This window comes from Haliotis rufescens, unplaced genomic scaffold (assembly GCF_023055435.1).
Source record: "Haliotis rufescens isolate VD_foot unplaced genomic scaffold, xgHalRufe1.0.p SCAF_7, whole genome shotgun sequence".
Lineage (NCBI taxonomy): Eukaryota > Metazoa > Mollusca > Gastropoda > Lepetellida > Haliotidae > Haliotis > Haliotis rufescens.
The window spans coordinates 46,869,067-46,890,521 of NW_025964361.1; the positions used below are offsets into that span (position 1 = coordinate 46,869,067).

The 21,455-nt window shown below is 43.0% G+C and overlaps 1 protein-coding gene across 17 annotated transcripts in view; it reads right to left on the reverse strand.

The window, feature by feature from the left end:
- Positions 1–21,455, reverse strand: part of LOC124143677 (probable phosphorylase b kinase regulatory subunit alpha) — a 91,392-nt gene that overhangs the window by 49,402 nt on the left and 20,535 nt on the right. For 16 of the 17 annotated variants that reach the window (XR_007218986.1, XM_048387647.1, XM_046512712.2 and 13 more), the window contains exons 11-17: positions 20,747–20,842; positions 19,119–19,226; positions 18,515–18,593; positions 16,411–16,545; positions 15,514–15,623; positions 8,345–8,489; positions 4,010–4,085 (exon numbers count right to left, since the gene is read on the reverse strand). Coding sequence is in view for 16 of the 17 variants with exons in the window: in XM_048387647.1 (XP_048243604.1) it covers positions 4,010–4,085; positions 8,345–8,489; positions 15,514–15,623; positions 16,411–16,545; positions 18,515–18,593; positions 19,119–19,226; positions 20,747–20,842 (749 nt within the window). In the remaining variant the exon portion in view is untranslated. Of the gene's footprint in view, positions 1–4,009; positions 4,086–8,344; positions 8,490–10,798; positions 10,944–15,513; positions 15,624–16,410; positions 16,546–18,514; positions 18,594–19,118; positions 19,227–20,746; positions 20,843–21,455 lie in introns of all 17 variants that reach the window. The other variant, XM_046512706.2, reaches the window with a different exon arrangement.

Here is a 21,455-nt window from a genome sequence, read left to right on the forward strand (position 1 = left end):
CCTACTGACACACTACTCCCCGTCTGTCTGTCTATCACTCCCTGCCCCATTCTTCACCTTGTGCCGTGGATGTAGCCTGCCTACAACCTACTGACACACAACTCCCCGTCTGTCTATCACTCCCTGCCTCGTCCTTCACCTTGTGCCGTGGATGTAGCCTGTCTACAACCTACTGACACACTACTCCCCGTCTGTCTGTCTATCACTCCCTGCCCCATTCTTCACCTTGTGCCGTGGATGTAGCCTGCCTACAACCTACTGACACACTACTCCCCGTCTGTCTATCACTCCCTGCCCCATTCTTCACCTTGTCTAGTGGATGTAGCCTGCCTACAACCTACTGACACACTACTCCCCGTCTGTCTGTCTATCACTCCCTGCCCCATTCTTCACCTTGTGCCGTGGATGTAGCCTGCCTACAACCTACTGACACACTACTCCCCGTCTGTCTATCACTCCCTGCCCCATTCTTCACCTTGTCTAGTGGATGTAGCCTGCCTACAACCTACTGACACACTACTCCCCGTCTGTCTGTCTATCACTCCCTGCCCCATTCTTCACCTTGTGCCGTGGATGTAGCCTGCCTACAACCTACTGACACACAACTCCCCGTCTGTCTATCACTCCCTGCCTCGTCCTTCACCTTGTGCCGTGGATGTAGCCTGCCTACAACCTACTGACACACTACTCCCCGTCTGTCTATCACTCCCTGCCCTGTCCTTCACCTTGTGCCGTGGATGTAGCCTGCCTACAACCTACTGACACACTACTCCCCGTCTGTCTGTCTATCACTCCCTGCCCCATTCTTCACCTTGTGCCATGGATGTAGCCTGCCTACAACCTACTGACACACTACTCCCCGTCTGTCTATCACTCCCTGCCCCATTCTTCACCTTGTGCCATGGATGTAGCCTGTCTACAACCTACTGACACACTACTCCCCGTCTGTCTATCACTCCCTGCCCCGTCCTTCACCTTGTGCCATGGATGTAGCCTGCCTACAACCTACTGACACACTACTCCCCGTCTGTCTATCACTCCCTGCCCCATTCTTCACCTTGTCTAGTGGATGTAGCCTGCCTACAACCTACTGACACACTACTCCCCGTCTGTCTGTCTATCACTCCCTGCCCCATTCTTCACCTTGTGCCGTGGATGTAGCCTGCCTACAACCTACTGACACACAACTCCCCGTCTGTCTATCACTCCCTGCCTCGTCCTTCACCTTGTGCCGTGGATGTAGCCTGCCTACAACCTACTGACACACTACTCCCCGTCTGTCTATCACTCCCTGCCCTGTCCTTCACCTTGTGCCGTGGATGTAGCCTGTCTACAACCTACTGACACACTACTCCCCGTCTGTCTGTCTATCACTCCCTGCCCCGTCCTTCACCTTGTGCCATGGATGTAGCCTGCCTACAACCTACTGACACACTACTCCCCGTCTGTCTATCACTCCCTGCCCCGTCCTTCACCTTGTGCCATGGATGTAGCCTGCCTACAACCTACTGACACACTACTCCCCGTCTGTCTATCACTCCCTGCCTCGTCCTTCACCTTGTGCCGTGGATGTAGCCTGCCTACAACCTACTGACACACTACTCCCCGTCTGTCTATCACTCCCTGCCCCGTCCTTCACCTTGTGCCATGGATGTAGCCTGCCTACAACCTACTGACACACTACTCCCCGTCTGTCTATCACTCCCTGCCTCGTCCTTCACCTTGTGCCGTGGATGTAGCCTGCCTACAACCTACTGACACACTACTCCCCGTCTGTCTATCACTCCCTGCCCCGTCCTTCACCTTGTGCCATGGATGTAGCCTGCCTACAACCTACTGACACACTACTCCCCGTCTGTCTATCACTCCCTGCCTCGTCCTTCACCTTGTGCCGTGGATGTAGCCCGTCTACAACCTACTGACACACTGCTCCCCGTCTGTCTATCTATCACTCCCTGCCCCATTCTTCACCTTGTGCCGTGGATGTAGCCTGCCTACAACCTACTGACACACTACTCCCCGTCTGTCTATCTATCACTCCCTGCCCCGTCCTTCACCTTGTGCCGTGGATGTAGCCTGCCTACAACCTACTGACACACTACTCCCCGTCTGTCTATCACTCCCTGCCCCATTCTTCACCTTGTCTAGTGGATGTAGCCTGTCTACAACCTACTGACACACTACTCCCCGTCTGTCTATCACTCCCTGCCCTGTCCTTCACCTTGTGCCGTGGATGTAGCCTGTCTACAACCTACTGACACACTACTCCCCGTCTGTCTATCACTCCCTGCCCCGTCCTTCACCTTGTGCCATGGATGTAGCCTGCCTACAACCTACTGACACACTACTCCCCGTCTGTCTATCACTCCCTGCCCCGTCCTTCACCTTGTGCCATGGATGTAGCCTGCCTACAACCTACTGACACACTACTCCCCGTCTGTCTATCACTCCCTGCCCCGTCCTTCACCTTGTGCCATGGATGTAGCCTGCCTACAACCTACTGACACACTACTCCCCGTCTGTCTATCACTCCCTGCCCCGTCCTTCACCTTGTGCCATGGATGTAGCCTGCCTACAACCTACTGACACACTACTCCCCGTCTGTCTATCACTCCCTGCCCCGTCCTTCACCTTGTGCCATGGATGTAGCCTGCCTACAACCTACTGACACACTACTCCCCGTCTGTCTATCACTCCCTGCCCCGTCCTTCACCTTGTGCCATGGATGTAGCCTGCCTACAACCTACTGACACACTACTCCCCGTCTGTCTATCACTCCCTGCCCTGTCCTTCACCTTGTGCCGTGGATGTAGCCTGTCTACAACCTACTGACACTCCCCGTCTGTCTATCACTCCCTGCCTCGTCCTTCACCTTGTGCCGTGGATGTAGCCTGCCTACAACCTACTGACACACTACTCCCCGTCTGTCTATCACTCCCTGCCCCGTCCTTCACCTTGTGCCATGGATGTAGCCTGCCTACAACCTACTGACACACTACTCCCCGTCTGTCTATCACTCCCTGCCTCGTCCTTCACCTTGTGCCGTGGATGTAGCCTGCCTACAACCTACTGACACACTACTCCCCGTCTGTCTATCACTCCCTGCCCCGTCCTTCACCTTGTGCCATGGATGTAGCCCGTCTACAACCTACTGACACACTACTCCCCGTCTGTCTATCACTCCCTGCCCCATTCTTCACCTTGTGCCGTGGATGTAGCCTGTCTACAACCTACTGACACACTGCTCCCCGTCTGTCTATCACTCCCTGCCTCGTCCTTCACCTTGTGCCGTGGATGTAGCCTGTCTACAACCTACTGACACTCCCCGTCTGTCTATCACTCCCTGCCCCATTCTTCACCTTGTGCCGTGGATGTAGCCTGTCTACAACCTACTGACACTCCCCGTCTGTCTATCACTCCCTGCCCCGTCCTTCACCTTGTGCCATGGATGTAGCCTGTCTACAACCTACTGACACTCCCCGTCTGTCTATCACTCCCTGCCCCATTCTTCACCTTGTGCCGTGGATGTAGCCTGTCTACAACCTACTGACACACTACTCCCCGTCTGTCTATCACTCCCTGCCCCGTCCTTCACCTTGTGCCGTGGATGTAGCCTGCCTACAACCTACTGACACACTACTCCCCGTCTGTCTATCACTCCCTGCCCCGTCCTTCACCTTGTGCCATGGATGTAGCCCGTCTACAACCTACTGACACACTACTCCCCGTCTGTCTATCACTCCCTGCCTCGTCCTTCACCTTGTGCCATGGATGTAGCCTGTCTACAACCTACTGACACACTACTCCCCGTCTGTCTGTCTATCACTCCCTGCCCCGTCCTTCACCTTGTGCCGTGGATGTAGCCTGCCTACAACCTACTGACACACTACTCCCCGTCTGTCTATCACTCCCTGCCTCGTCCTTCACCTTGTGCCGTGGATGTAGCCTGTCTACAACCTACTGACACACTGCTCCCCGTCTGTCTATCACTCCCTGCCCCATTCTTCACCTTGTGCCGTGGATGTAGCCTGTCTGCAGCTTCTTGATGGTGGCCGTCAGGGCAGACGTCGGGGCGTTGAAGGTGTCTGGACAACATTCATACAACCTGCTGTCAGTCATTGTGAGTTGGGACCATTATACAGTGCAGCCTGGCTGTCCAACTCACTACTTCACAATTAAAATGAAGAAAACCCTTAGGGATAAATCAAATATTCAACTTTTATGACCAAAGAGCAAACACAAATGGATGATTTTACTTGAATCATGATCAGTGGGTAATACAGCTTTTAGTCACATTTGATTGGCTGGTGTAGAAATTAAAGCTTCTCATTGGACGAATAGTTTTTTTTAAAAGTAATATTGATGTCACAAGGTACTGTGGAACCTGTTGTCACAAATCTGCCTCAGGAATTTCATTCCAAGGGGGTAATTAGTTTATCTAACTCAAATATATTTCATCGTCATATAATTGAGACAATAACCCTTTGACATCATCACTTTTTTGCACAGAGCACTGGCTACCAAGCATGAAGACTTTCATGTTTAAATATTAGAAGGATAATCCAGAATTTCTGAAACCTCGTAGGTTATTTTACCTATTAATACATGTATTAAATATGATCATCCCAAGGATTTCAGTGAAAATTGAATTAGCAAGGCAACACTGTATATCGTCATAACAACTTGGCAATATCAGAAAACACAATTAGTCTTGACACAGTTACGCTGACAGTTCTACATATTAATTAAAGATACGTAAATGTTGATCATCATTATCATAATTACCAATCATACAATAATTATCACTAAAGAACATGAAAATTAATATAACCAATTACAACCTAATTATATATCACAGACTATGTCAGAAGATACAAGACATACTGAAATTATACAACTGATCATGTCTTCTACATCATCTGAGTGAATTCTCTCCCTTACCACATGAATCAGAGAGGGAAGCTTACTTGCATGGTTAGCAACCCAGCACCAGAGATTACAATACACACACAGATATAAATGCACTACGACAAAAATTGTTTGAATTGATAGAAATCATCCTCTCGATTTCCAGGGCTCGCATTTCACTAAACCTACACTCACCCCTGGACCCATTCCCATGGCTATCGGGGGGCACGAGTGGTCCAGTCAACTAAGGCGCCGCTGTGCAGAGTTGCGTCCCTTGGGCACGCCAGAAACCTATGATTGTGGCATCGAATCCTGGTTCGCCCCGATTATGTTTCTAGGTTTGTCAGCACCATACCCGTGCTCGTGGGTTTCACCGAAGTGGTAAACGTCTGAGACCTGCATCACTTCGGGCTTTCCTCCCAAATTAAGCTGACACGCCGCGATATAAAACTGGAATACTGTTAAAAGCGGCGTTAAACCAAACTCACTCACTCACACACACACCCATGGCTATCGCGATCTCAAATTACCTGTCCTTGATTTTCATTAGCCAATTTGATTTGCTATGCTACTGACTCTAAAGGACCAATCAGAATGCGGGTTACAAACCAGCCTCTATTTGGTTGGCGATATGAACAACATGGTGGCCAGTCTTATTGATTACGATAGAGTTTGCGAGAAATTCAACGTTGAAAAACTGACCGACAAGCAAAAAAAAGCCATAAAAATTCTTTTTGATGGAAAGGATGTTGATCGCGAGAACCACGGAAATCGATCCAGGGGTTTGTGTAGGTTAACTGAAGTGTGATCCCTGACAATCAATTTTAAGAAACTAAAAATCATAAGTGGACATTAACACTAGGTGAAGTAAAAAGCACTGGCACTAAACACTGAAACGCTAAGCACTGAAACATGACAACATTTATATCACGTACACATTTACCACTGAAAGAAATACAGTATTACAATTAAAACTTTGATAGTCATTCCGTCATTAGGAGTCAGGAAACTGTATGGATGACAACCTCATTGTTATTTCTTACATGAAGAATTATTTCTTATATGAACAGCCTTTTTAAGGATGTCAATAAATTTTACAAGCTTTAAAAACATTTAACCGTATTTAAATAATGATGATTCCCCAAATACAATCGGACCTCGGCAATGTCAGACAAGTCCATTTTATGTACAGCGGGGATAAGTTTGGTATTCTCACAATTTTCACATCTATTATTTGCGCCTTTTCTCCCATTACTGATGGTCATATCTCTCCCACTTTTGGATGCCATCGTTTGGCCATTGTGTTCATTTGTGGTGCCCAGCTACATCTATGGGGAACAACTCACTAGACACCTCCCTCTCAAAAATAACATCGTCCAATATACAACGTCATCAAGTTGCGAGAGCATGTTGAATCTCCAGAAATGATGTCATGAGAGAACAATGTTTTATCGTGAAATAAACCTGGCTTCGTCTTTATTGTTCTTTGTGATTTATCACGTAGCTATCTTATATTGGCTTTTAGAATATGGTAGCCCTGAAATAATCCTCCTCCATGTCTCCTGCGTTCACATTTCGGTAAACCTACACTAGCCCCTGGAGCCATTCCCGTGGGTCTCGCGATCCTAAATTATCCCCCCTTGAATTACATGAACGTGACCAATAAATAACGGGTAAGGGGGTCAGTCAGTTTTTCTATCATAATTAATGGGACTGGCTGCCATGATGACATCGCCAAACCAAAGTTTGCAACTCGTATTATGTTTGATTTGTTTGTTTGTTTGTTTGTTTGTTGTTTAACCCCACACTCAGCCATATTCCAGCTATATGACGTCAGTCTGTAAATAATCAAGTCTGGACCAGACAATCCAGAGGCTGATATCATGAACATCGATTTATGCAATTTGGGATACAATGACATGCATCAACTAAGTCAGCGACCGTTAGTCGCCTCTTAAGACAAGCATAGTCGCCTCTTACGGCAAGTATGGGCTGCTCAATTTGCATTCTGATTGGTACGTTAGACTGAGTAGCATAGCCAATCAAATTGGCGAACAGAAATCAAGGGCAGGTAATTTGAGATTGCAAGAACCACGGGAATGGATCCAGGGGTTAGTGTAGGTTTACCGAAATCCTGGAGATAAAGAGGATGTGAAATAACAAAGAAGTTGTTATCCATAGCTTCATGTCTCCCGTTATGACAGTTGTTATTCTGTAAGACTGGACTCAAGATACAGAATGTATTAAACATTTAATCTAAACAATTGCTACACCAGAAAGAGACAGTAAGTATTTAGATGGTGTCTTGTGTGTTAGGGTGTGGTGTGGGGTAGGGGGTATAAGGAGTTGTGGTGTGGTGAGGTGTGGTGAGGTGTGGTGAGGTGAGGTGTGGTGAGGTGTGGTGTGGTGAGGTGTGGTGAGGTGTGGGGCAAGACAAGGGATGGGTCGGTATGAGGTGGTGTGATGTGTGGTGTGGATTGTGTCTGTGTGTGTACGTGTGTGCGTGCGTACATATGTGATGTGTGTGAGTGTGCGTACATGTGTGTGTGTGTGTGTGTGTGTGTGTGTGTGTGTGTGTGTGTGTGTGTGTGTGTGTGTGTGTGTGTGCGTGTGTGTGGATGCATGTGTGTGGATGCATGTGTGTGTGTGTGTGGATGCATGTGTGTGTGTGTGTGTGTGTGTGTGAGAGAGTTCTCCCCTTGAGAAAGACACCAGGTAGTATGTGAGAAAGAGTGAGGTACATGTTTGTTTGCATTTTGTGTTGTGTTGTGTGTGTGAGTGTGTGTTTTTTAGTCTAAGTATGTGTGTGGCTGCATGTGTGTGTGTGTGGCTGCATGTGTGTGTGTGTGTGTGTGTTAGTGTGTCTGTTAGTGTGTGTGTGTGAGTGTGTCTGTTAGTGTGTGTGTGTGTGTGTGCATGTATGTCTGTTAGTGTAAGTATGTGTGTGTGTGTTTAAGTGTGTGTCTTTTAGTGTAAGTATGTGTGGGTGTCTGTTAGTGTAAGTGTGTGTGTGTGCATGTGTCTGTCTGTTAGTGTAAGTGTTTATGTGTCTGTTAGTGTGTTAGTGTTTGAGTGAGTATGGTTTTACGCTGCTTTTAGCAATATTCCAACAATATCACGGTGTTTGTGTGTGTGTGCGTGTCTGTGTGCACAAGAGTGCATTTCTGTTAGTTAAGTGTGTGTGTGTGTGTGTGTGTGTGTGTGTGTGTGTGTGTGTGTGTGTGTGTGTGTGTGTGTGTGTGTGTGTGTGTGTGTGTGTGTGTGTGTGTGTGTGTGTGTGTGTGTGTGTGTGAGAGAGAGTTCCCTCCACGAGAAAGAAACCAGGAAGAAGGTGAGGATGAGTAAGGTGCATGTGTGTTAGCATGGTTACGATGGGTATGACCACACACTACCCCAGCCAGGCGTGTGTGTGTCCGTGAGACAATACAAGACGTACCAAGAAGTGTGTGAGAGATAGAGATTGTGATGGTGGGTCTGCCCAGGGAGTTCCAGCTGCTCTTGAGGTAGGCTATCTCAGTACGGAGGAAATCCAACATGAAGCTAGTGTCCTGAGCCACGTAGAAGCGCTGCTCGTCCATAAACTGAAGGAAGCAGACATTGCAACATGGAGGACAAGCTCTACGTCAAAGCTGCACCACGCTTACACAAGTACACTCCACATCGGCAGAACACATTCCTTATAATACAGGGCAATATTATGGTCTAAGATCTCCAGTGTTCTTACCTAAGCATGAATGTCAAGGGGTCCTTTTCATTACCCTGTCGTTAATAGTTCAACATGTCTGAGAATTCATCACTTGTCCGAAGACCCTGACTAGTAAAATTTCTTATGGTCAAGTGAGATAAGCTTGCACTAGTCCATATACTAAGACAATCATCCACTGAAAGTAATGCCCAAATACATGTTCGGACGAGTAGACTCAAAAGTTTATGGCACAGACTAGTTTATAATTAAAAAATTAAAACTTAAAAATTTACTTTAAAAAATCCTGGATTCAAACACTTCATAAAGTCAAGGATCCCTGCATCCCCTTTAATTTTGAACATTGCATCTCCACACAGATTATGATCCCAAACTAAAAAATTGTGAGAAAAATAATGAAAATAATGTAGAACATACGGAGTTGTGTGTTTTAGGTCATGTTGAAAATATATAATGAGTGACTGAAATTAACTTAGGCAGTAACTAGCTCAAGTCGAGATAACATGTGACAACACCCCTCCCTAAAAATGCTGAAATTCAACAGCCCTGAGAAAACCTTTAACATCAGACAAACTGACCTGCGCCAGCAGAAGGGTGCTAAATTTATCCTGAATTAGGGAACGAAGCAGTCTAGTTAGACATTCAGGTGGGGGACACCAGAAACTAGAGCAAAGACAGCCTCTCTCAACGTGTCTCCTATTGTGCTACTCTTCCCTGTCTGCCGTACAGATGTATTCCTGTATAAACGTGGTGTACCTGCTCATAGCAAGAGAACATGCAGACAACGGCTTCAAGTGGCTGGAAACAATGGTGTAACACACTCATGACAATCGGTGTGCTCGTTAGCATGGACTAGGGGTGTCACAATATACGTACCTCACATATCACATATTAGCTCTGATATGTATCACAATACTAAATTTGCGATTTTCTTGCAAAGTACATGTACTCCATGTTCCGTGTTGCCCAGCTGATAAGAGTCTCTTGATGTTCATCCATTCGTCTTTAATTTGCGTGATTAAAAGGGCGTTATTCTGACAGTACCATGATCAGATTTGTTTTGTTTTTTGTTGTTTAACGCCGCACTCAGCAATTTTCCAGTTACATGACGGCGGTCTGTAAATAATCGAGTTTGGACCAGACAATCCAGTGATAGACATCATGAGCATCAATTTTGAAATGATGGCATGCATCAGCCAAGTTAGCGAGCCTGACCACCCCATCCCCGTAGTCGCCTCTTACGACAAGCATAGTTGCCTTGATCAGATTTAACCTGGTTAGAAAAAATATTTATTTTCACTAGTCCGTAAAAATGATCGTCTACAGAGTTGCTATCTACCTGATGGTAAAAGCGGTTAGAACACAAGGAAATATCACTAGTCCTTCCTGATTTTACTAGTCATGGACTAGCATCCACTAGTTAATTACGAACAGTGATATAATACATTGTGATGTGATAGGCAGTCAGGAAGCGAAGCAAAGCAGTAATTACAAAACTTCATAAATTAATACAGAAATATGTATTCTTGAACAGGGAGATGTATCACATATCATATCATCAGGTGTAAATTCGCGACGCACTGGTACATCTGTGAATCGTGACACCCCTAGCCAGTAAGGGATCCATGCAAGATGACGATAACTGCGAGCAGAGTTTGTCAAGCATTCCTCGTAGCAAACATGGAGTGTGTCTCCAAGGGCTGTGTTACGCAGACAGCTCAATTATTCAATACACCTTCATTGTGACCTTCACTGTGACCTTCATTGCGAGGGCATAACAAGTAAAGATCAATTTTGAAAAAGAAAAAGGATTATTATGAAAAATTGGAAAAAAACACAGTCAAATTGTTTTATATAATACGAGGAAGTAAAAATGTCTTCAAAAATCGTTATTTACAAAAAATATAAATCTCACCATAGTATCAGATTATATTTGACAGAAGATGCTCAATAAGAGTTCATAATTAAAAGCAATTAAAATAAATAAAAACGAAAAAACAGCAGTACTTGACAAATCTTTTAGGGACAATCAAGGTGGATTCTTTTCTATTGGATGCCTCTCTAGAGGCCACCATCACAAGCAATATGAAAGAACTACACAGAGAGAAGCTATAAAAAGTGCACATGACTAAAGTTAGTTGGACAAGATGCAAACAAGTGGGATGACTCCATGTTAAATGGGCACACCTAACATGGCAGATGACAACATGAAGATTATCGTTGGTCGTCCTAACATCTGCCAGTTGCGCGATAGAAAATCCACGTCGGTTTTGTAGTGATCGAGTAAGAAGTCAATGTCTAGTGGCAGATAGAAGGACAGTTGGTCTAAAAACTGAAGAATACCAAAAATCACTTTCATTATTACAAAAAGACATTAAAATTTGATGTCAACATATGAATTTATGAAGTGACATTGTAATAACAAAAAGTAGTGAATTTTTAGAAAAATTTATTGTCATCTTGAACGCCAACCCTATAAAACCTATCATGCAGTACCCTATTTTCGAACGAAACCTATTTTCGAACAGCCGTATTTTACACTTATTTGTCGCTATAACGAGAGGTGTGACTGCCGCCTAGAGGGTGCAAGCGTTCGACCTGTCAACATTTTGTTCATGTGAAGTACTGTACACCTGTCAGAACATTCTGTAGTCATTAAGAATTTTGGTGCCTGTGTCATGATTAAAGGAAAAGTAAAATAGTGTGAACTGTGAACACTATAATTTTTGCAAATATTGATATTTTGTGAATAGGTTTCAAACTTTCAATTTCTTTTTGAGTTTTACTGCCGACCTGCAGGAGTGAGTGAGTGAGTTTGGTTTTACGCCGCTTTTAGCAATATTCCAGCAATATCACGGCTGGGGTCACCAGAAATGGGCTTCACACATTGTACCCATGTCGGGAATCGAACCCGGGTTTTCTGCGTGACGAGCGAACGCTTTAACCACTAGGCTACCCGACAGCCCCCGACCTGCAAGAATAATGTTGAGAAAAGTGTGCCAAAACATGTCTGTTCATTTATGGAAACTCCGCTAAAAGTACGAAACCAATCAGGAGTTGTCACTCAAGTGCAGCAGAAGTTAACAGAAAAGGTATTGGAGGTCACGCCTTTTATCGAGGATATGTTTTCTTTCAGAAAGTAGCTGTTTCTATTGCTGAAGACATCACCTACTGGTATGAAGCCAGAATTTGATTTACTCATCCCTCGAATTATCAGCGATGCCGTTTAACTGTTCGAAAATAGGGTACGTCAGGATAACAATGATATGAACATGATGATAAGAGTTGGCACAGGCAGGTCAGTGGTTGACCTTTGTTCAAGGCCATCCACCTACAATAATGCCCAATCAGCAGTTTACAGCAATGGCCTTCAACAGTAACCACAATGTGACGGTACCTGTAACTAATCGTAATTATGGGTACCAGTGGCCATTGTAGGCCTGGAACTGAGTAGAACTGAACCTGTAGTTACAGACAGCGAAAATGTATGTCATACTACCCAAATACATGGTCAATAAACATACTAACAATAATAATATGATGTCACTGATAGACAGGTCACATTGTAACCAACTACAGTAAACGACTTTTATAACGAACACGCTTATAATGAACTGGGTTTTTTTTGTTCGGCCATTTGCTCAACGAACGGATTAAAGGCATATATTTATGTATATGCTGTATATATGCTTATAACGAACTACGGTTATAACGAACTAAAATTAGTGGTCCCTTTGAGTTTGTTATATCCGTAGTTTACTGTATTTTAGTCAGCTGGGTGTTGGGATCTACCTGTATTTTATCATAAATCCACATGGTACCTGGTACATTTGAAAGGACAGTAGGGTATTTTCATCTTTGATATAATATTTATAAGCTTATTACAAAGTTGGTGTAGTGGGTGGCGCTGTACAAACAATCTTAGTGCTACGACAGTCATAAGTCCATGATAAGGTATGGGAGATACGATCACCATAGCGCTAATATAGCTTTGTACAACAGCACCCTGATAAGTTGCCCTCAACATTTACCTTTTCAGCTATATCATGGCATGTCTGTCTAATGTCTAATGATGGAGGTGACTACCTCAAGATGGTACTTGTTGTTTCCCTGCCTGGCGCTCGGCCGTAACAGACTAATACAAGGATTGGCTCAGAGTGGGGTATTCATGTTATACTATGGCATGGTATCTCAGTGAACCAGCAGTACAAAACCGGCATTAGTCCGGTCTGTACAAACATTCGCAGATAATTAGGTAATGTGATGCAGTAAGTCCTTGAACAGCATAGATTACATGTAACAGCAGCGTTAGCATGGTTAGAAATTAGAAAGGTGTTTGCCTTACATGCACAAACCGAAACAGACCAACCCTACCTTTTCCAAAAAGCCCCCAAAGATTCCATTAGAGACATGTATCATGAACTACTTCAGCCAATCAGCAGACCTGACCAATATTTATCTATATTCATCTTTGAACCCTACTGTTGTCAAAATCACTACAACTTAATAACAGATGCTTCTAGCTATGTTAATAATGACTTCCTGGTGAAACAAGCAAGAGGTAGAGAACTATATGTTTGAAGTCATGCTACACTAACCACATGTTTCCCCAAACTGGGAGTGCCAGTATGCACTTCTGGTTTGATGACATCACTTCCAGTTCAGGAAAACACATGTCCAATACAACTTTGAACAAAGTCCCGTGCTGAGTGTCTACATTACTAATGAGAAATGCATGCCCAATGCAGTATACCGATAATGTTCCAGAGTAATGACCTTGACCCTCAATTTCACATGCAAAATCTTTCCAAGTTGTAGGATTAGCTGATGTCACAAACTCTCAAGGGGCTGCACAATTAATGCACACCCACTAGACAGTGTCTAAAAACAATTTTAAAGAGCTACTAGTGTGAAGATTGCCATAGCCTACTTGCTTGTTCAATTTCACAGAAAATGATACTGTACCCTAAGCGACAAACATCACATAAATGGATAAGTGTTTCCATTTATTCAGTAAATATAATAGCCATTAACTACACAGTGTACTTTGTGTGAATTTGTCACTGCCAAAATCTGAAAACATCACTGTAGGATCAAGGCTACTGACCAGTTCATGACATCAGGGCTACTGACTAGTTCATGACATCAAGGCTACTGACCAGTTCATGACATCAGGGCTACTGACCAGTTCATGACATCAAGGCTACTGACCAGTTCATGACATCAGGGCTACTGACTAGTTCATGACATCAGGGCTACTGACTAGTTCATGACATCAGGGCTACTGACTAGTTCGTGACATCAGGGCTACTAAGCAGTTCATGACATCAGGGCTACTGAGCAGTTCATGACATCAAGGCTACTGACCAGTTCATGACATCAGGGCTACTGACTAGTTCATGACATCAGGGCTACTGACCAGTTCATGACATCAAGGCTACTGACCAGTTCATGACATCAAGGCTACTGAGCAGTTCATGACATCAGGGCTACTAAGCAGTTCATGACATCAGGGCTACTGACCAGTTCATGACATCAGGGCTACTGACCAGTTCATGACATCAGGGCTACTGACCAGTTCATGACATCAGGTCCACTGACAATTTCATGACATCAGAGCTACTGCCCAGTTCTTGATATTCTGGCTACTGAGCAGTTCATGACATCAGGGCTACTAACCAGTTCATGACATCAAATCTACTGACTAGTTCATGACATCAGGGCTACTGACTAGTACATGACATCAGGGCTACTGATGAGTTCATGACATCATGGCTACTGACCAGTTCATGACATCAGGGCTACTGACCAGTTCATGACATCAAATCTACTGACTAGTTCATGACATCAGCACTACTGACTAGTTCATGACATCAGGCCAGACTACTAGCCCACACCACTAACAGAGTTTTGTGTTAATTTCTAACGCTAGCAATAGATCAACAGACTATCTGAAACATGCACACATACATGTGAACTGAGAATTACTTTCAAAACTACTTTTAGCACGGTTAGAGATATTGACATAAACATATTTCATTCATATCAAAGTATTCATGATACTTTTCATATCAAAGGTCTTAGTAACAAAGTCCCAAGCCAATCCCCAGAATTCTTTTGTCTTTTCCCCCATACCTATATTAAGTGGTACAGGGTAGAGGCTGTAAGGGTATGCATTATATTGTTATGGGATGCTGCTGCGCCACATAGCAAGTTTGACCACACACCTGCAGCAACCATCAGCGGTATTGTCAATGGATCTCTGCCATGGTTAGTTAGTTAGTTAGTTAGTTAGTTTGTTAAAATTTAACATCACATCAGCATTATCTACCATGGTAATTACAAAGAGGCAGATCAAAGCGACATTAGTTAAAACATGTATCTTGAAAAAAATACCTAAAACATCATCAATAACCATGGCAAATAGTCTACATACCAAATACAGTTTTTAAAAACACTAGACATGTTTTCCAGGTTGTTTGTTGTTGTTTTGTTGTTGTATGTCACACTCAGCAATATTCCAGCTATATGATGTCAGCCTTTAAATAATCAACTCTGGACCAGACAATCCAGTGATTGATATCATGAGCAACGATCCATGATGTTGGGGTATGATGACACTCTTTTTAGGGTAAAAGAACATGTTGCCCACATGGAAAACATATCTCCAATTGCACAGCTTCGAATGTAACACTATTTTATAGTTCGAATAATGCTGATAGTTTTACACAATAAAATAGTTTTAAAAATTACAATATTTATTTATTTCAATAACTCTTACATTACCAATGAAGGGTGTGAACAGCTAGCTAAACAGAAATGTTGAAGAACAATAATAACTTTCTGAAACGTGTACAAAACATACCAATATGTTAACTCCTGGTAAATCTAGTAGCACTTACTTGAGGAATGAACGCTAGAATCTGGTCCTGCAGCATGTAGAGTTTACTGGTTGCTAGGAGACCAATTTCACTGGAGGGCCGCCCAGTCAAACCAAGGCGGTTATTCTTTCCTGAAGAAGTTTAAACAATGTTTTGACCAACATGTAACCAATAATATATTTCAAGTATGCATTGTTTTTAATGAGTGAGCATACTACTTGTTTAGCAAATGTCAGTTCATTCCAGCAACATTCCAGCACTATCACGGCTTGGGGAATTGAACCTGGGCCTTAAGCATGACGACCGGACGTTTAAACCACTCGGATACCCCACCACCCCCGCGTACTTGTTACATTTACTTACTCCCAACACTAAGTCTACCGATAAGTTATGAGCAAACAAGAATTCCTTCATCAAATCAAATTATACGTTCACAAATAATAAAAAGAAAGATTTTCAAAATGGCCGCCATGGTTGCATTTGCCGAATTCTGGGTGAACCTTCGAGTTTCAAATTGGAAATCACAATTATCACGACTACAGACACAGAATTACAGATTATCTATTCTGAGTATATGTATGGATTGATTTCCTTGCACATTTACATGTGACGCTTAATCTGTAAGTCTTAGAAGCTTGTTGGTTATTCTTTAAACAGTTTACAGGTGGAAGAATGTAAACGCATGTATTCATTTTAGTGAACTGTATTTTCTTTTGTATAGAGTGAACACCACCTTTTGGAAGCAGTAAAAAACTACATTGTGTTGCTTCCGTTGAATGACGGAAAGATAAACTTGGTAAATGAAAATATCTTATGCAAGCAACAATAAGCCGGAAAAAGCAATGAGCTGCAACCTGATACACAATAACTTGGTATTGTTCCACTGTCACTAGTGTATGTCTGTGGTAGTCCACTCACCCAGCAGGGAGTATATCTGGCTGAGCACCCTAGCGGGGTAGACCTGGATGGGGGCCACGTCTTTCATCGTCTCCAGTTCGATGCCTTGCTGGGACAGCTTGTCCTGAACCACAGTGTCTTCACACAGGATCACAACTGTAACATACACAGGATCACAACTGTAACATAAAGTGGTTCACATCTGTAACATACACAGGATCACTGTAACATACACAGGATCACTGTAACATACACAGGATCACAACTGTAACATACACAGGATCACAACTGTTGCATACACAGGATCACAACTGTAACATACACAGGATCACATCGGTAACATATACAGGGATCACAACTGTAACATACACAGGATCACAACTGTTACATACACAGGATCACAACTGTAACATACACAGGATCACAACTGTAACATACACAGGATCACAACTGTAACATACACAGGATCACAACTGTAACATACACAAGATCTCCACTGTAACATACACAGGATCTCAACTGTAATATACACAGGATCACAACTGTAACATACACAGGATCTCAACTGTAACATACACAGGATCTCAACTGTAACATACACAGGATCACAACTGTAACATACACAGGATCACAACTGTAACAAACACAGGATGACAACTGTAACATACACAGGATCTCAACTGTAACATACACAGGATCTTAACTGTAACATACACAGGATCACAACTGTAACATACACAAGATCTCCACTGTAACATACACAGGATCTCAACTGTAATATACACAGGATCACAACTGTAACATACACAGGATCTCAACTGTAACATACACAGGATCTCAACTGTAACATACACAGGATCACAACTGTAGCATACACAGGATCACAACTGTAATATACACAGGATCTCAACTGTAATATACACAGGATCACAACTGTAACATACACAAGATCTCAACTGTAAAATACACAGGATCACATCTGTAACATACACAGGATCACAACTGTAATATACATAGGATCACAACTGTAACATACACAGGATCACAACTGTAACATACACAGGATCACAACTGTAACATACACAGGATCACTGTAACATACACAGGATCACAACTGTAACATACACAGGATCACAACTGTAACATACACAGGATCACAACTGTAACATACACAGGATCACTGTAACATACACAGGATCACATCTGTAACACACAGGATCACAACTGTAATATACATATGATCACATCTGTAACATACACAGGGTCACAACTGTAACATACACAGGATCACAACTGTAACATACACAGGATCACAACTGTAACATACACAGGATCACATCTGTAACATACACAGGATCACAACTGTGATATACACAGGATCACATCTGTAACATACACAGGATCACATCTGTAACATACACAGGATCACAACTGTAACATACACAGGATCACATCGATAAAATACACAGGATCACATCTGTAACATACACAGGATCATAACTGTGATATACACAGGGTCACATCTGTAACATACACAGGATCACATCTGTAACATACACAGGATCACATCTGTAACATACACAGGATCACATTTGTAACATACACAGGATCACAACTGTGATATACACAGGATCACATCAGTAACATACACAGGATCACATCTGTAACATACACAGGATCTCAACTGTAACATACACAGGATAACATCTGTAACATACACAGGATCACAACTGTGATATACACAGGATCACATCTGTAACATACACAGGATCACATCTGTAACATACACAGGATCACAACTGTAACATACACAGGATCACATCTGTAACATACACAGGATCACAACTGTAACATACACAGGATCACATCTGTAACATACACAGGATCACAACTGTAACATACACAGGATCACAACTGTAACAAACACAGGATCACAACTGTAATATACATAGGATCACAACTGTAACATACACTTTACCATGAAGGTTTATGTGAAACACAGTAAAACCATTCATCACTGACTCCTGAATTCAACCATACAACCTACCAAACATATCTGACTTAACTGACGCCACAAAGGGTTTGAAACTTCTAAATTGGAAAGTCATGTTTTTCCATACTTCACCTTGAACAACAATATCTGGCTTGGTGTCCGACACTAGTCTTCTGTTGAGTGGGTCAAGTTCACCAGGTGACAGAAAACCCTGAATGAGACGGACAAAGGCTGGTGAAATACATTATGTCCTTCAGAAAGTCAACTCCCATTTGCTTGTTATATTATTATTAGGTAGCATAAAATAAATGTTTATTGAGCATACATTTTTTCAAACTAATGAGAGAGGGACACGTTTTGCACAAAATATTTATTGAGATCATAAAATATGAGGAAAGTCAACCTATTATTTGGCTCTAAAATGCAATCGAAAACATATTTTTTTAAACTTTGGTCACGACTACAACACTAGTCACAGAATGAGTAATAGACGACAGAAACACTGAATATATGATGCCCAAAAGGGACTATTTTTGTTTGAAATGGAAATAAGAAGGTCCAATGTGCTGGAGTGAGACACCGATCCCTGAGAAGCTGTTGTTTTTATCTTTAATCACCAGGGTCCATGTGCACAAAGTGATTGTAGTGCTAGGACTATTGAAAGTCAATGAGGGTTACAATACTCTGGCTTGGAGTTTGTATTTGCCTACATTACAACTACCAATGTCTGTCTCACCTCGTAGATGAGTCGGCCCAGGATGTACATCGACTGTCCCCACATCTGGGGGATCTTGCCCCCGGAGAGACGCTTCTGGCTGTTGGGTTTCTTGTATTCTTCATCAACCTGAGTCAGGGAAACCATGGATACCAGTGAAGCTTCAAGAAGTATCAATTCTTTTAAAGACATTTAGAAGTGATGCACATAAGGAAGAGAATTTATGGATGTCAACTTCTATATGATGAGGAACACAAGGTTTCGGAGTATATGCTTACTCCTTCATCCAAAACGTTGTGTTCCTCATAATATAGAAGTTGACATCCATAAATTCTCTTCCTTTAACAAATAGCCTTGAAACATCGTTACAAACAATAAAGAAGTTCCATTTCGTCATGTTCACCAAACTTCTAGATGCCAATCAAAGACTTCTTTATCAAAAACAGCACGTCAAAAATGGCATCGTATCCAATACCAAAAATATACTGTATTTTCTTAAGTACAGCGCGCACCCAAGTAAAATGCGCACCCCCTCTAGCAGATTCAGTATTTTGGAAAACATTTTTTGTGACAGACACGAGGAAGCTGGTGCTAAACAGTGATACAAACAAATAATTATTACACTGTCTTGTGTCATAAAAGACAGGAGCTCAGGACTTTTTACCAATCCAGAAGTGGTCTCCAGTAAATGAGTTCTACAAGACAGACCACATCACTACCTCCCACAGACAAAAGGGTGAGCCAGCTAGGGATCTTTTTTAAACACTTCGTCAATGCTATCAAGCACAGGATTGCATAGACGAAAAGATGGGACTATCTTCAAACCAATACTAAGATATCACATGCACAAGGCAGAGGTGAGCAGGTAAGGGCTTGGAACACTGCCGAAACAGACGCAACTTGCGGCGACTTCGATATTAGACCGGAGTCTCTACAGATGAGTCACTTCACCATCCACTAGGTACTCAGTCTGGGAACCTGAATAGCAATGACAATAAACAAAGGAGGGATATCCAATATTTATTTTGTATGTATGGGAAACAAGTACTGTGCTGCAGGATGAGTACATGGCATTACCTATCTGCGCTAGAGGATAGCTGCAACTGTTGTGCAGAACCAAGGGACCAAATAGGTGCAGGCCCTGAACGTCGGTGACTGAGATGTCACAGATAAAGTGGGAAGCAAAGACAGTGTCGGACTTCCAAAAACGACCCTCATGATGGCAAGAAAGAAGGCAGTCGCTGTGCAGGGGCATAGCAGAGGCAAAAGCTCCTGTCTGAAGTGGATTGGATGTCACATGAGGATGTAATCTAGTGAAGACGTAGCTGGCTGGCCAGATACTCTCTCTGACAGCAGGGCATGGATGTGGTTGGCTTCAAAGAATGTCTTAAATGTTGATATGAGTACACAAAAAGATCTCACAAAAAAGAAAGTTTTCAGTCAGTGCATGACCCATTTGTTTGGGTGGTGACTATGGTGATGTTGGGATGTGTTTGGGCAAAATGTTTTTAGAAGCTGGAAACTTTGTTTTAGCATGTTTCCATGAAGGATCAAAAGAAGAAGGAAGAAATGCTTCATGTGAGATGGGGTAAGTCTACAATATCAAAAGACACTGGCGTGAGATTTTGTCTGTGTCCCATGTCGCTTACCTTGTCTCCAGGGACGTAGTACAACTCAGGCATGATGGGTACGCCATCTTCCGTCTTCATCATCACATCGTCCAGACGCTGACGGTACTTTTCTACCTGAAACACAACAACTCATTACAGGGGCTACCATGTATCGAGAAGTTACACCTAATGATACATGATACCTTACATGATATGCCTACATGGACCAATTCATGTTGAATTTTGTTTCCATTTTTACACAGTTCATACATTTTCTATCCATTAAAAGTAAAAAGTGGTCTGATGACTACTTACTGATAGCATTACCTTACCATCTATGACAAACAAAAAGTTTTGCTGTCCGTCGCAACACAGAATAATTGTGGATGAAAACTATTACCCACACAACTAATTAGGGTCAGCTGACGCGAAAAGGACTACATGTACTGTTGAAATTCTTGTTTTTGTTGTGTGATGACAGCCTTAGTTCAAAGGCAATGACGTAATAGAGGCTTGGTATTTGCAGGAACTACATAAAGTTAAATCTGCTACCATTAGAATATCTTAACTTAACCAATCATGGTAGCCAACAACCACATCGAACATGCACAAGTGCAAGCAAAAACATCAGAAAAGTATTGTGGACCATGTTTAGGGTATCAGGACTATGCCACCTGGCCAACTCACTCCTGGCCTATTCCATCCTTTCAATTGCCCTCAGTCTCAGGTTCAGCTACTTTGCAGCAGC